This window comes from Lampris incognitus, chromosome 14, assembly GCF_029633865.1.
Source record: "Lampris incognitus isolate fLamInc1 chromosome 14, fLamInc1.hap2, whole genome shotgun sequence".
NCBI lineage: Eukaryota > Metazoa > Chordata > Actinopteri > Lampriformes > Lampridae > Lampris > Lampris incognitus.
The window spans coordinates 43,638,225-43,652,720 of NC_079224.1; the positions used below are offsets into that span (position 1 = coordinate 43,638,225).

The following is a 14,496-nucleotide window of genomic DNA, read 5'->3' on the forward strand; positions in this document are numbered from 1 at the left end:
TTTGTACAGTGTGTGTGTTTGTGTGTGTGTGTACACAACAGAGGAAGAGGATAGGAGACGGAAGCGAAGATGAGGATTTCGGTGCATTGGAGAAGGCCTCGATGGAAAAGGAAAACACGGAGGAAGAAGAGGGAGAGGACGAAGAGGATGTGTCTGCGCTGTCCAGTCTGGACTGCTATCAGCTCTGCCTTAAATACCAGCAGGTAATTTAATTTCAGCAAGAGTCCATAAGGAGTTTGGCCTCTTCAACCAGACCCACCTCAACAGGTCCATTACGGGGGCATCCGGGTGGCGTAGCGGTCTACTCCGTTGCCTGGCAACACAGGGACCGCCGGTTCGAATCCCCGTGTTACCTCCGGCTTGGTCGGGCGTCCCTACAGACACTTGGCCGTGTCTGCGGGTGGGAAGCCGGATGTGGGTATGTGTCCTGGTCGCTGCACTAGCGCCTCCTCTGGTTGGTCAGGGCACCTGTTTGGGGGGGAATAGCGTGATCCTCCCACACGCTACATCCCCCTGGTGAAACTCCTCACTGTCAGGTGAAAAGAAGTGGCTGGCGACTCCTCCTGTATGGGAGGAGGCGTGGGGTAGTCTGCAGCCCTCCCCGGATCAGCAGAGGGGGCGGAGCAGAGACCGGGACGGCTCGGAAGAGCGGGGTAATTGGCTAAATTCAATTGGGGAGGGGGAAAAAAGCGGGGGGGGTCCATTACGTTGATCCTAGTGGGGCGGGGTGGGGTCATTTAAGGTGACTTGAAAAAGGTGACCGCCTGTGAAAAACCGACGTTTGGGAAGTGTGAGGTTGAAATGTGACGCGGCAGAACTGCAAACGATGATGGCGGCAGAAACCAAGTCCCAACTCTTCCGACGCAGAAGGACACGGCAGCCAGGCACACCGACATATGTGCCCCGTTGTTCTGTTGGACCACGTCCTTGACACGACAACAACACTGTCGTCTTGTCAAAGACCCACCGCCCAAAGTTACACAGTCATACATACACCCAAACATACACGTCGAAGACACGCTGTCAAAGTTACAACGAAGTGCCCCCGCCAAATATTCCCCAAAGTCGCAAATAGACTGCGCTATTTTTAGACAAGCCGCCTTTTTCCGGAAATATGATCAATAAGAGCGAGGCCAGACTGCCCGTGCTGATCCGGATCGATGTGCTTGATCGGTGAGTTTGGGTTTGTTCTCTGATGGGAGAGGGGTTCCCGCCTGTCTCCGAGCGGACCGGGGGAAGCGATGCTGCAGCGCTGCCGGCGCCGGCGTGCAGCCGCGGTGTCAGAACTCGCTCGTAAATCTGACGGCAGCGGACCCCCCGGGGTTCGGAGAGAAAGGTACCTTCGTCTTTCGTCTTCTTCACACACACAGAACGAGTAAGAAGGGAAAACCACGTGTGCATGCATGTAGTTTATTTAACCTTTTAACCGCACTTTGTCTCTTTCCTCTCTTCTCTCTCCTCTCTAGCTCCAGTCAAAACTACAAAACAGAACAGCCCAACTTCACCAAGCCAGGGAAAAGGTAGGTCACTCTTCTAAGACAGAAATTACACACACACACACACACATGCACACACGCACACACTGATACTGGACTTGTTCTCTAATACGCTAGCTCTCACTCCATGTCTAGAACAGCCTGACCCATTTAGCTGTGTGGGAAGTGGCCGGGTGTGGAGTTATTAGGACACACAGGGGCGTTCCAGCATGTCTAATCGTCAGCCCTCCTTTTCTCTACCTTCTTTTTTTTTTAGGCAATCACTGCTTTGGCATAACTGGGTTGGCAGAAACCCTTGCAGCGTAATGTAGGGCTTTCGCTTACCTGGCTCTTTTAGATGCCTCTGTACCTCACGGAAGGTCACTTTGCTATGTTAGAAATCTTGACATGAGAGGCTTTTGCCTGGTGTAGGGTGAGGGAACTAGTGGCTTTATCCAAATCTAGAAGTTGTTTTTTTTGTTTTTAATTGAAGTACAAGGTTAGATTTAGGAGTGACATACAAGCAACGTAGGTGCTGTACATCACGGATCAGCTCTGAGCCCTTTCTTGTTTGCAATGGTGATGGACGAGATCAGGCAGGAGTCTCCGTGGACGGTGATGTTTGCGGATGACATTGTGATCTGTGGTGAGAGTAGGGTGCAGGTGGAGGAGAGCCTGGAGAGGTGGAGGTATGCACTGGAGAGAAGAGGAATGAAAGTCAGTAGGAGCAAGACGGAATACCTATGCGTGAATGAGAGGGAGGACAGTGGGATGGTGAGGATGCAAGGAGTGGAGGTGATGAAGGCGTATGAGTTTAAATACTTGGGGTCAACTGTCCAAAGTAATGGGGAGTGCAGAAGAGAGGTGAAGAAGAGAGTGCAGGCAGGGTGGAGTGGGTGGAGAAGAGTGTCAGGAGTGATTTGTGACAGAAGGGTACCAGCAAGAGTTAAAGGGAAGGTTTACAGGATGGTAGTGAGACCAGCTATGTTGTATGGTTTGGAGACAGTGGCCCTGATGAAAAGACAGGAGGTGGAGCTGGAGGTGGCAGAGATGAAGATGATAAGATTTTCACTGGGAGTGATGAAGAAGGACATGATTAGGAAGGAGTATATCAGAGGGACAGCTCAGGTTGGACGGTTTGGAGACAAAGCAAGAGAGGCAAGATTGAGATGGTTTGGACATGTGTGGAGGAGAGATGCTGGGTATACTGGGAGAAGGATGCTGAATATGGAGCTGCCAGGGAAGAGGAAGAGGAAGGCCAAAGAGGAGGTTTATGGATGTGGTGTGGGAGGACATGCAGGTGGCTGGTGTGACACAGGAAGATGCAGAGGACAGGAAGAGATGGAAACAGACGATCCGCTGTGGCGCCCCCTAACGGGAGCAGCCGAAAGTAGTAGAAGTAGATACAAGCAACGTAGGCACTGTACATTCTGTTGATAATCCCGTGTGACCCCAGTTAAAGGTGATGGAGGAGCGGAGGGCCTGTTGGGAGAGCCAGAGGTCCGATTTGGAGCAGAAAGCTGAGGATGAAGAAGAAAAAGCCGAGAAACTAGAGAAGTAATATACTATAAGCTCAATGTCTGTTTGTGACTTTATGTCTCCTATAGTGTCCTATCCTGGACATGCCTGTAGTCAGCGTCAGACGTTCTTATGTGGGCTGTGAGTTTTAAAAAGTTTCACAGGATTTTGTACGAATAATAAATCTCAAGTTGCTCTGAGCAAGTTTGGCAAAGTAGCTGGGCTTGTTGGCTGCGAGCAGCACGTCCTCTGCTTTCTGTATATATTACAGGGCTGCAGTGGCATGCGGTGGCAAAGGCTTTGAAATGTAGTGATGATGTAATGATGAAATGTCTTTTTTTTTGTCTGCAGCCATCTACTAACCTATGTCAGACTACTGAGGATGCACCGCCGCCTGTCCTTTCTTAGTGTGCAAGAGCCAAGTCAGGTTTATTTGTAGAGCCCAACATCACAGTCAGTACAATATACAACATGTGACGATCTCTATCGTTGGAGCCTAGTCCCCTTTTTCTCTTGACAATATGGCGAGATCCGGCGTATATGTAATATGAGAGAAGACTCCAAGAGGGTTGGTTGCACCAGACTATTTGAGGCTCTTTTAGCAAAACTACCTTGTGTATTGAATCATCAATGGGTGCAATTTTTTTCTGTACGAATTCATGTATTGCCTCAAGTTAATACATAGAAATAGATAATTCATAGATGTTTTAGCCTTCACTACTGTATGCCACTGCTGAAGTACCTCTCATAACCGACAAGTGCTGCTACTGTGCCAAACTTGCATAGTATGATGATGAGGTCTACCATTCACACCAGGTGGGAACTGGAAATACACTACATTGCTGAAAGTATGTGGACACCTAAACATCACATCTATATATATATATATAAATGTGCTTGTTGAACATCTCATTCCAAAACCATGGGCATTAATATGGAGCTGATCCCCCCCCCCCTTTGCTGTTATAACAGCCCCCACTCTTCTGGAAAGGCTTTCCACTAGATTTTGGAACATGGCTGTGGAGATTTACTCCCATTCAGCCACAAGAGCATTAGTGAGGTCGGGCACTGATGTTGGGGAGAAGGCCTGTCTCACAGTCCGAGATCTAATTCATCCCAAAGGTGATGGATGGGGTTGAGGTCAGGGCTCTGCGCAGGCCGGTCAAGTTCTTCTACATCCAACCTCACCAAACCATGTCTTTATGGAGCGCACTTTGTGCACCGGGACATTGTCATGCTGAAACAGGGAAGGACCTTTCCAAAGTGTTGCCACAAAGTTGGAAGCACACAATTCTCCAGAATGTCATTGTATGCTGTAGCATTAATATTTCCCTCCACTGGAACTTGGGGGCCTCGCCCAAACCATGACAAACAGCCCCAGACCATTATTCTTCCTCCACCAAACTTTACAGTTGGCACTATGCATTCAGGCAGGTAGCATTCTCCTCATCCACCCAAACCCAGTTTGGTCTGTCAGACTGCCAGATAGTTAAGCGTGTTTCACCACTCCAGAGAACGTGTTTCCCCTGCTCCAGAGCCCGATAGCGACGTGCTTTAGACCACTCGAGTCAACGCTTGGCATTGGGCATGGTGATCTTAGGCTTGTGTGTGGCTGCTCAGCCTTGGAAAACCCATTTCATGAAGCTCCAGACAAACGGTTCTTGCGCTGACGTTGCTTCCAGAGGCAGTTTGTGACTCAGTAGTGAGTGTTGAACTGAGGACAGATGATTTTTACACACTACACTTCAGCTCTCGGTAGTCTCGTGTGGCCTGCCGCTTCATGGCTGAGCTGTTGTTTCTGCGAGACGTTTCCACTCACAGTAACAGACAACAGCAGACTTGAAGTTGACCGGGGCAGATCTAGCGGGGCAGAAATTTGATCAACTGACTTGTTGGAAAGGTGGCATCCTATGAGAGAGCTATGCTGATTCTACTGCCAATGTTTGTCTATGGAGATTGCATTTGCGTGATTGATTTTATGCACCTGTTAGCAGGCTGTGGCTGAAATAGCCAAACCCACTAATTAGAAGGGGTGTCCATATATTTTTGGCCATGTAGTTTGTGTTAAGGATGAACGTTTATTGAGTATTTTTTTTGTTTACAGTGATGTCTTTCCTTGTTAGATACTGGCAGGAGGCCCAGACTCTGTGTCGAGTTGTGAGCCAGCGATTGGCTGATGCTCAGAGCCAATCAGAGAGCCTGGAGATCAAATACAGCAAGGCCAAGAGACTGGTCAGGGAATACCAGAGCAGGTATCAACTACTGATAACTCCTTTTTGTTGGGGGGGATTTTCCCCTGTTTTTCTCCCCAGTTGCATCCAGCCAATTACCTGTCTCTTCCGAGCCGTCCCGGTCTCTGCTCCGCCCCCTCTGCTGATCCGGGGGAGGGCTGCAGACTACCACATGTCTCCTCCGATACATGTGGAGTCGCCAGCCGCTTCTTTTCACCTGACAGTGAGGATTTTCACAAGGGAGACATAGCGCATGGGAGGATCACGCTATTCCCCCCAGTTCCCCCTCCCCTCCGAACAGGCACCCCGACCAACCAGAGGAGGCACTAGTGCAGCGACCAGGACACATACCCACATCCGGCTTCCCACCCGCAGACGCGCCCAATTGTGTCTGTAGGGACGCCCGACCAAGCCGGAGGTAACACGGGGATTCGAACCGACAATCCCAGTGTTGCTAGGCAACGGAATAGACCACTACGCTACCCGGACGCCCCTTACTACTGGTAACTCCTAAAGGATATATATTAAATCACTGATTCTTGAGATAAGGGACAAAAGATGTCCTACATCCGACTATGGCCGGACTTGATGAAGCAGCAATAATTGGCAACGCTGTCTTCGGGAGGGGGTGGAGTCGGCTTGTGTTCGTCACATGAATGCGTCTCTGGGTGTGTTGAAAAAGGCAGTATATCGGCCTGGATTCGCCTTGTCGCCAAAGTGGCGATGCGTCTCCTTCGAGACTGTCGGCCGGAGATGCAGTTGGCGAGAGCATACAGTACGAGGGCGGGTGTTTGAACTAGAATGGGGAGCGATTGGCCACTAAACTGGGGGAAATCAAAAATAAATTTATAAAAAAACAAAGATGCCCTACATCGAAAAGTCTTTGCATTAAAAATCAAGAACTTATTAATAATAAAAATACTTTAAAAGTTAAATATGAAGGACCTGTGTATACTCATAAAATTAATTTCACATACTTTTAAATAATTTCATTAGAATTTGTTACAATGCAGGCTCTGTACTCGGGAACTACGTGTAATTTAACCTGTCCTCAGCAAGAGGTCACAATGTCAAACTGCCAAAAAAAAAAGTTTTTTAATACTACAAATGCATAAATCACTGATTCTTGAGATAAGGGACAAAAGATGTTTTAGGTCTTCTATGAAATGAATGGTACATAAGATATCACATAATACATTTATATTATATTTTCCATTAAAAAAAAAAAAACAAAAACAAAACTGGCCATCAAAGTTGCAGCCTCACTTTCCGTCAACGCCATCAGATTTTTTTAATTTTTTTATAATCCTGAATAAATCAGGCAATGTCATGGTCAGCTATAACCCTGAGGACCCCTTTTCCCACTTCCTGCTGTTTGTGGCTCAAACAGCAGGACGCTTGGTCTGGTAAATTTTCAATTTTAGGATATTTTAAACAAACAACCCGGATGGCATCCGGCGCGTGACCCGTGGCCCCGCCCAGGGGGTTGGTTGGTTGGTGGTGGTTGGGTCAGGGAGGGCAGCCGGCGCGTTACCCGTGGCCTCGCCCAGGGGGTTGGTTGGTGGTGGTGGTTGGGTCAGGGAGGGCACCCGAAGTAAACTTTTGCCAAATCGGAGGATTTACTGGTCATGGCGGAGGGAGGACGTCTTTCCAACGCGCTCCTCGTCTTCTGGATAAGTTATTCCTTTACAACAAGCTTTTGTAAACTACAACCTGCGCCCTTTTATAACTGTAAACTACTAATAAGACACGTTAGACCCTAGCTAACGGGTCTGACCCTTTAGCCGAGCGGTCAGTGATGTCGCCTTGTGGTGCAATACACCCCGTATCGAATCCCGCACCGGGCAAGAAAATAACCGGTTACATTGGTGGGATCCGGAAGTGTGCAGATCTTCAGAAGTCTCTTCGGAGCGCGGGAATAACAAAACTTCCGGGGGAGGGTGACGACTGTAAACTACTAATAAGACACGTTGGCCCCCTAGCTAACGGGTCTGGCCCTTTAGCCGAGCGGTTAGCGATGTCGCCTTGTGGTGCAGTACACCCCGTATCGAATCCCGCACCGGGCAACAAAATAACCGCTTACATTGGTGGCAGTGGCGGGATCCGGAAGTGTGCAGATCCTCAGAAGTCTCTTCGCAGTGCGGGAAGAACAAAGCGCGAGGGCGCGCTTCCGGGGAGGGTGACGACTGTAAACGACTAATAAGATACGTTAGCCCCTAGCTAACGGGTCTGACCCTTTAGCCGAGCGGTTAGTGATGTCGCCTTGTGGTGCAGTACACCCCGTATCGAATCCCGCACCGGGCAAGAAAATAACCGGATACATAACCATCAGTACTATTATCGTTACGATCATTGTTTGACCTGCAACAGCGTCTACCAACAGCGGCAGAGTTAAGAACGCCAGCAAGCCCGAGCAGGCCTCGCCGCCGCCTAACGAGCGGGCTAACGGTCGACACGGCTAGCTTAGCTCCGACACACACACCGGAGGAGCTGAGAGAGGGCATCAAAGCTGACGAAGGAGGACACATTAGCAGAGTTACGTTCTCCGGTGTCAGTCCTCCAAACTGCTGTCTCTGCACATGTCGAAAACATCTGAACGTCGCGGACAAACGTGGACGGGAGGTAGGGAGCGTCGCAGAGTAGAGCCCTGCGCGGGACTTCCTCTTAATCCCGCTCCCGCCCGCGCCCGCCACGTGCTTGTCCACTCCCGCCCGATCCCGCAAACATTCTGACCATTCAGGCCCGCAGAGTGGAATTCCACTGATTTACCGTCTACTGTTAATGAAGGGGTACATACCGGTCGGTAGTGCATAACTACATTGATACTAGTGCAATAATTACAGATCTTCCGGTGCAATAAGGACACCTAGGGCAAACTTAAACTGTATAGAACCTGTTTTTTTGTGTTGCAGAGGTTGTTTTACATTTCCCTTTGTCTTAACCAGGGGCGGATCTACAGGGTGGCAATAGGGGTGGCAGCTGCCACCTCTGGGACACAGTCTTGCCACCCCGTTTATAAATCAGATAATATGTTTTTGAAGTATATTTTATGTACATGCATGGTGAAGGTCAATGAGACCCGCACCAAACTCATCTCAAACAGAAGTCGCCGATTTAGAATCCCCCCCTCCCCCCTCACAGGCGCGGATCTACAGGGTGGCAAGGGTGCCCCAGATGGCATCGGGGGAACAGTAAAAAGAACTGCAGACAAATTGGTTCTGCAAGGAAATGATGTGACGGATGAAAAAGAGCTCATGAAAAGATCTCAAACCGTCTGAGTGGCGTTCAGTTGTATCACGTGGAGGAAGAAGACGTGAAATATATGATACACTTCTCACGCAACGCAGCAACTCAAACAGGTTTAATCAACCAAGAAAATTACACCAGGTCGTCCCACATCAAAATGCTGTCCGCCACAGACAGCTGTCATGCTTTTGCAGTGAGCCCTTGAATTGCCAATACGTTATCGTTCATCTTTTTATTTACAGGCTGTAGTTTACCCACCTTTTTAAGGCTGACAGGATGTAAGTTATAGAGAATTATATATTTCAAATGGAAAATACATAAATTGTTTTTCAGAGGAAATCGCATGTGTTGGGAGTTGGTTGTCTAGCGATGATCGCTGAGCGAAAGTCATCATTTACCTGCCCTTTTATTTCCCACTACATCACTGGTCTCGTTGCTTAAAAATCCCCACTATGCATCCTGTTTTGGAAGCGAGCCCCGATATCTTTAGCGTATCCCATGAAATAATCTCCATTTTGGAGTAAGTAACTTTGCCACCGCTTTGTCCATGCAGAGAGGAAGAGAGGCAGAAGAGAGAAGCGGATCTGCGGCGAGAAATGGAGGAGAGAGAGAAGAGACACAGGGAGACTGTGGAAAGACTACAAACACTGGTGAGAGGAGACTTCTGTTGTTCCCGTATGGATGTTGTTACATTGGTCAACCTGTCGTTTGTTCACCTGCCTTCGGTTTACCATTTTGTCCTCTCAGGTGTCTCACCTGGAGAGGAAAGAGACTGTGCCCGAAAACAAGAGTCCCTCCCTGGACACCGCAGTCACAGGTAGGTGGTGCTGTTGCACATCAATACACACTACGATACCAGAGTTACTAGGGTCGGGCATCGAGAATCGGTGCCAAATTGGAGGCGATTCCAAAGGAACCGTTAAGAAATTCAAATTTCGATTCTGCCTATCGGTTCCTAAATAAATGTCGCTCGCGCTAAAGTTGGCTTCAGTTCGCGTGGTGGCGGCATGCAGCTGCCACAGTTTCCCACCCCCGCAAGTTAAATGGGCGCCATCATGGCCCAGAGCAAGCGGCGGTCTAAAGCGTAGCTTCAGTTTGCCTTGAAAATGGCGAAGGGTCGGCACGGTGCAACGCCTGTGGCAAAATAATTTCGTGCAAGGGAGGATGCGCAACAAATATGGCCAAACACAGTGTACAAATTAACCGGCGTACCCGTGTTAGACACGCTACGCCGGTTTCCCATCCCGGCCTCCTCTTCAGCAACCCTGAGCAAACGGCGAGCAGCACCTCGTGGCAATTGGGTAGGCGAAAATGAATAACGTTTGTCTTATTCGCAACAGCGAGACAGCAAACAATTTATACTTAAGTTAATTACTATAAACTGTATGCAAATACTGAAATGTGTGGGGGGGGGTTTGCAGTGGCGCCCCCAACGGGTGGCCAGGGGTGGCCACGGCCACCCTGATACTATCCCTGCCCCCCCCGCTGGCCCCCCCCAGCCACGAGTCGCATATGCAGAATATGCTTCTGATTATGCAGAATATGCTTCTATCTGATATCTTACATTAGGTGCTGTTCATTTAAATCAATAATGTATATTTTTCTTAACTCTCATATTGACAGTTTTCCACTAGGCTATACAGTACACTACAACAACATCATAGAATTCCCGAAATTCAGTCATGGATTTTGGTTTCGGTGTGCCACCCCAAGATCTTCCGTGGCCCCATTTGGCCCCCCCTATGAAAGATTTCTGGGGGCGCCACTGGGGTTTTGTGCTGAACACTCGCATATACAGCCTGAGAAGGCAGATATGCTCATTTTTCTAAACAAGAACTGTTTCCAATTTAAGGAGATTAACACCTGGTAGTCCGGACCAGGGTGTGACTGTGTCTTTATTTCTTCATGTATGAAGACAGTTGTTGTGAATGTAAATATAAGAATGAGACATTCACACGAATGATCTGTTCTTAAAACAGAATGGCTTGTATAAAGGTTTCTTTTAAATAACATTTTCTTCCGTGAAAGAAGCATGCGACCTGTTTTGACTCCACCTGTCAAAGAACCGGAATTGAGAATCGTTAAGAACCGGAATCAGGATCGTTAAAATCCGAACGATGCCCAACCCTAGTCGTCGTGGTGCCTTGCTGTGTGTTTGCTATAAGTGTGATACTGGATGCTTAGCAGCTGCGAGGTGAAATGTCGGCTTCTTTTTTCCTTTGGAAAATTTCACCACCCTTTTCATGTCGGAGACTTCAGGGACTCGGGACAAAGAATCATAAAGCGATTCACATTTGTTTTTTTTTCCTATTTTATTTTCAAGCTTTGGACCAAGTACAAATACATGTACAACACAAGGCAGACATGAACACACATATCAAAATGAAACTCAGCCACACGGGTTGTGTCGACTGCGAATTTTTTTCATGTTTACGGAATTTTAAAAGCGCTGACCGATCATTCCAAATTCTGCCGTTTTGACGTGCTCATCATAATTGCATCATTGCGTTGACTTTTTTGGGGGGGGCTTTTTCCCCCTTTTTATCCCCAATTGTATCCGGCCAATTATTCCACTCTTCCGAGCCGTCCCGGTCGCTGCTCCAGCCCCTCTGCCGTTCTAGGGAGGGCTGCAGACTACCACATGCCTCCTCCGATACATGTGGAGTCGCCAGCTGCTTCTTTTCACCTGACGGTGAGGAGTTTCGCCAGGGGGACTTAGTGCATGGGAGGATCCCGATATCCCCCCCACCCTGACCGACCAGAGGAGGCGCTAGTGCAGTGACCAGGACACATACCCACATCCGGCTTCCCACCCGCAGACACGGCCAATTGTGTCTGTAGGGACGCCCGACCAAGCCAGAGGTAACATGGGGATTTGAACCGGCGATCCCTGTGTTGGTAGGCAATGGAATAGACCGCTACGGTACCCGGATGCCCCAGGAATGTCATTTTTAATTGGTTTTGTCTTTGGTATTTTTGTGCGTGTGCGTGTGTGTTAGGTGCAGACTGGAATATTCCGGTGCCTGATACCGATCGCCTGGACTCCAGCGCCCACAGAGCCAGAGCTCAGCTGGCCCAGAAGGCCAAACGCCATCCACCATCACGGGACAAACTCAGAGCAAGCTTCAAAAGACACGTAAGAACCCCGGCTGGAAGAATTCATCGACTCTGCTGTTCAGCAATATGCAAACCTGTCAAACACACACAACACTGTTCCCACAGGAAGAGGAAGTCCAGAACCTCCAGGGAAGTCGAGCATTTCCGTCTCCCCCAGTGGCAGCAGAGCGACAAAGAGGAAGTAGGAGTGACCTTTCCATCACCTCCATCTCAGCCCTCAATCCTCACACCCCGACCACCACCTTCTCCTCCACCATCTTCACCCCTCAGATCCACACCACTGAGGTGGCCACCCCGTCGTCCACCGGATCCTCAGCATCCAAAAAATCAAAACTGAAATTCCCAGACTTCAGGTACACACACCACCTGTCTTCTCTTTGAGTTTTTGCGTTTACAGTCGTACATCTTCACAAAATGCTTGCACCTGATAGACACTAAAGTTCACTTACCAGCGGATTTCACTAAGGTTATGTTGGCGGCTCAAATCTGATTTTTTTGAATTGTTGAGACGCAGTTGAAAACGAATTTGTAGATATGTGTCTCAGTCTGGCTTCTAAAATTGGATTTCAAATTGTCCTTCATGTTGCTTGCAATACAACAAATAATGCTGATGTTACTACATTCAAAGTGCGTTAACAAGATGGAAGAAATTGAGGAAGAAAACGAGCTGACAGAACACAGTAGTGCCTGGACAAAGGCAGAATATGCTGTCTGGTATTACGGAGTTCTTCATGGCAAATCGCTATGCCTGAAGAGAGAGAGGATACATCTCCGTTCTTCCTAGCGTGCAGCTTCGTGCTTTTGTTCTGGTTAACATATGTATGCAGGCCCGAGTCATTACTACAGCAACTAATGCAGCTTAATGATGCCTGAACACACAAATCTGGCCTGATCGCTTGCAAATAACAATGACGTGGTCATTCCTTTGAGAAACAAATGGTGTTTGCCTGCAGTCTAAAACGTAGGCTCGTTAACACACCTTCATGATGTTCACGTTGGGTTGGAATGAAAACCTGCATGCACGTGGCTTTCCATGACACATGATTATCTGATTTTGCACGTGCCCAAGTTGATGAAATTGTTTTGCAAGCTATAGAGGTGTTGTTTTAGCTGTGGCTGGTCGAATAGATGAGCTAAGACAAGCCTTTATCTGTCCCTTGGGGGAAATTAAGTTCTCACAGCAGCCGTACAAGAGTCAACAGGAAGGAAAATGTAGTTTTACAATCCAATATGAACATAAAGCATAAACTGTAAGTGCAAAATGTATGGACGAATGTTATGTGAGTGTATGTACCCCCCAGAGTGCCCTGGGGTGCTCTGCGGGGGGTACTGCGGGAGTATGGGGTACCGGGGCAGTTGCTACAAGCCAACTGCCCCGGTACCCCATATAGCCAAAGCTCTCACTTTGGTCCTTGTATAACCAGCTCTCACCACAGCTCTCACTTTGGTCCTTGTATAACCAAAGTGAGAGCTGTGTCTGCATTCTTGGCACAAAGTCAAACACATTTTCGGTGGATGTCGGACTGCGCCAAGGTCCTTGTCTCCGATTCTGTTTGTGTTATTCATGGACAGGATCTCAAGGCACAGCCAAGTTGAGGAGTGTGTCCATTTTGGGAACCTCAGAATTGCATCTCTGCTCTTTGCAGATGATGTGGTTTTGTTGGCTTCATCGGAACATGACCTCCAGCACGCACTGGGGCGGTTTGCAGTTGAGTGTGAAAGGGCCGGGATGAGAGTCAAATACTCCAGGCCTGAGGCCGTGGTTCTCTACCGGAAAATGGTGAATTGCTCCCTCCAGACTGGGGATGAGCTGTTGCCTCAAGTGAAGGAGTTCAAGTATCTGGGGATCTTGTTCACAAGTGAGGGTAGGATGGAGCGGGAGATTGACAGGCAGATTGGTGCAGCATCAGCAGTAATGCAGACGTACTGGACCGTTCTGACCGAGGGAGCTGAGCCAGAAGGCAAAGCTCTCAATTTACCAGTCAACCTTCATTCCAACCCTCAGCTATGGTCATGAGCTTTGGGTAGTGACCGAAAGGGTGAGATCATGGATACAAACGGTTGAAATAAGTTTCCTCCGTAGGGTGTCTGGGCTCAACCTTAGAGATAGGGTGAGGAGCTCGGACAGGAGCTCAGAGTAGAGCCACTGCTCCTTTACGTCAAAAGGAACCAGTTGAGGTGGTTCGGGCATCTGATTAGGATGCCTCCTGGGCGCCTTCCTTTGGAGGTTTTCCGGGTACGTCCAACTGGGAGGAGACCCCGGGGTAGACCCAGAACTTGCTGGAGGGACTACATGTCCAATCTGGCCTTGGAACGCCTTGGGATTCCCCAGGAGGAGCTGGAGGGTGTTGCTGGGGAGAGGGACATCTGGAGTGCCCTACCTAGCTTGCTGCCACTGCGACTTGACCCCGGAAAAGCGGCTAATGATGAGATGAGATGTTATGTGATACTATACTGCATTTTGTGCATTAAACCTCCATTTCTCTTCAAGTGGCCTTCGCAAATCACTCGGCAAAGGGAGGAGAGTGGAGAAGAACTTCGGGAGGTCAGTGGAAAACAAGTAGGACTCTATCTCAAACACACCAAACTAAAACCTAATGGGTTTCTTTGAAAGTTTATGCATATAAAGTTAGAAATAAAAAAACAGTTAATGTTAATTCACCTGAGTTATTAGGGGCATACAAATGGTAAAAGCTCACGTCATGAAATGCATTGATGTTTACTGGTATCACCTTAATTGCGGTTCATATTTGAAGGTGTGGTGTGATGGATACCAGGATAAAACTAAAAACGTTATTTTCAAATTAGGAACAAATTTTTCTCCCCAATTGTACTTGGCCAATTACCCCACTCTTCCGAGCCGGGTCGGTCGCTGCTCCACCCTCTCCGACGATCCCGGTAGGGCTGCA

General features: G+C 48.5%; 1 protein-coding gene across 1 annotated transcript in view; it reads left to right on the forward strand.

Annotated features, from left to right (window-relative positions):
- Positions 1-14,496, forward strand: part of LOC130124475 (uncharacterized) — a 31,203-nt gene that overhangs the window by 11,594 nt on the left and 5,113 nt on the right. The window contains exons 7-15 of the mRNA XM_056293928.1: positions 58-203; positions 1,467-1,520; positions 2,932-3,032; positions 5,117-5,245; positions 9,024-9,120; positions 9,218-9,287; positions 11,476-11,606; positions 11,693-11,940; positions 14,079-14,147. Coding sequence (XP_056149903.1) covers positions 58-203; positions 1,467-1,520; positions 2,932-3,032; positions 5,117-5,245; positions 9,024-9,120; positions 9,218-9,287; positions 11,476-11,606; positions 11,693-11,940; positions 14,079-14,147 — 1,045 coding nt within the window. The remainder of the gene's footprint in view (positions 1-57; positions 204-1,466; positions 1,521-2,931; positions 3,033-5,116; positions 5,246-9,023; positions 9,121-9,217; positions 9,288-11,475; positions 11,607-11,692; positions 11,941-14,078; positions 14,148-14,496) is intronic.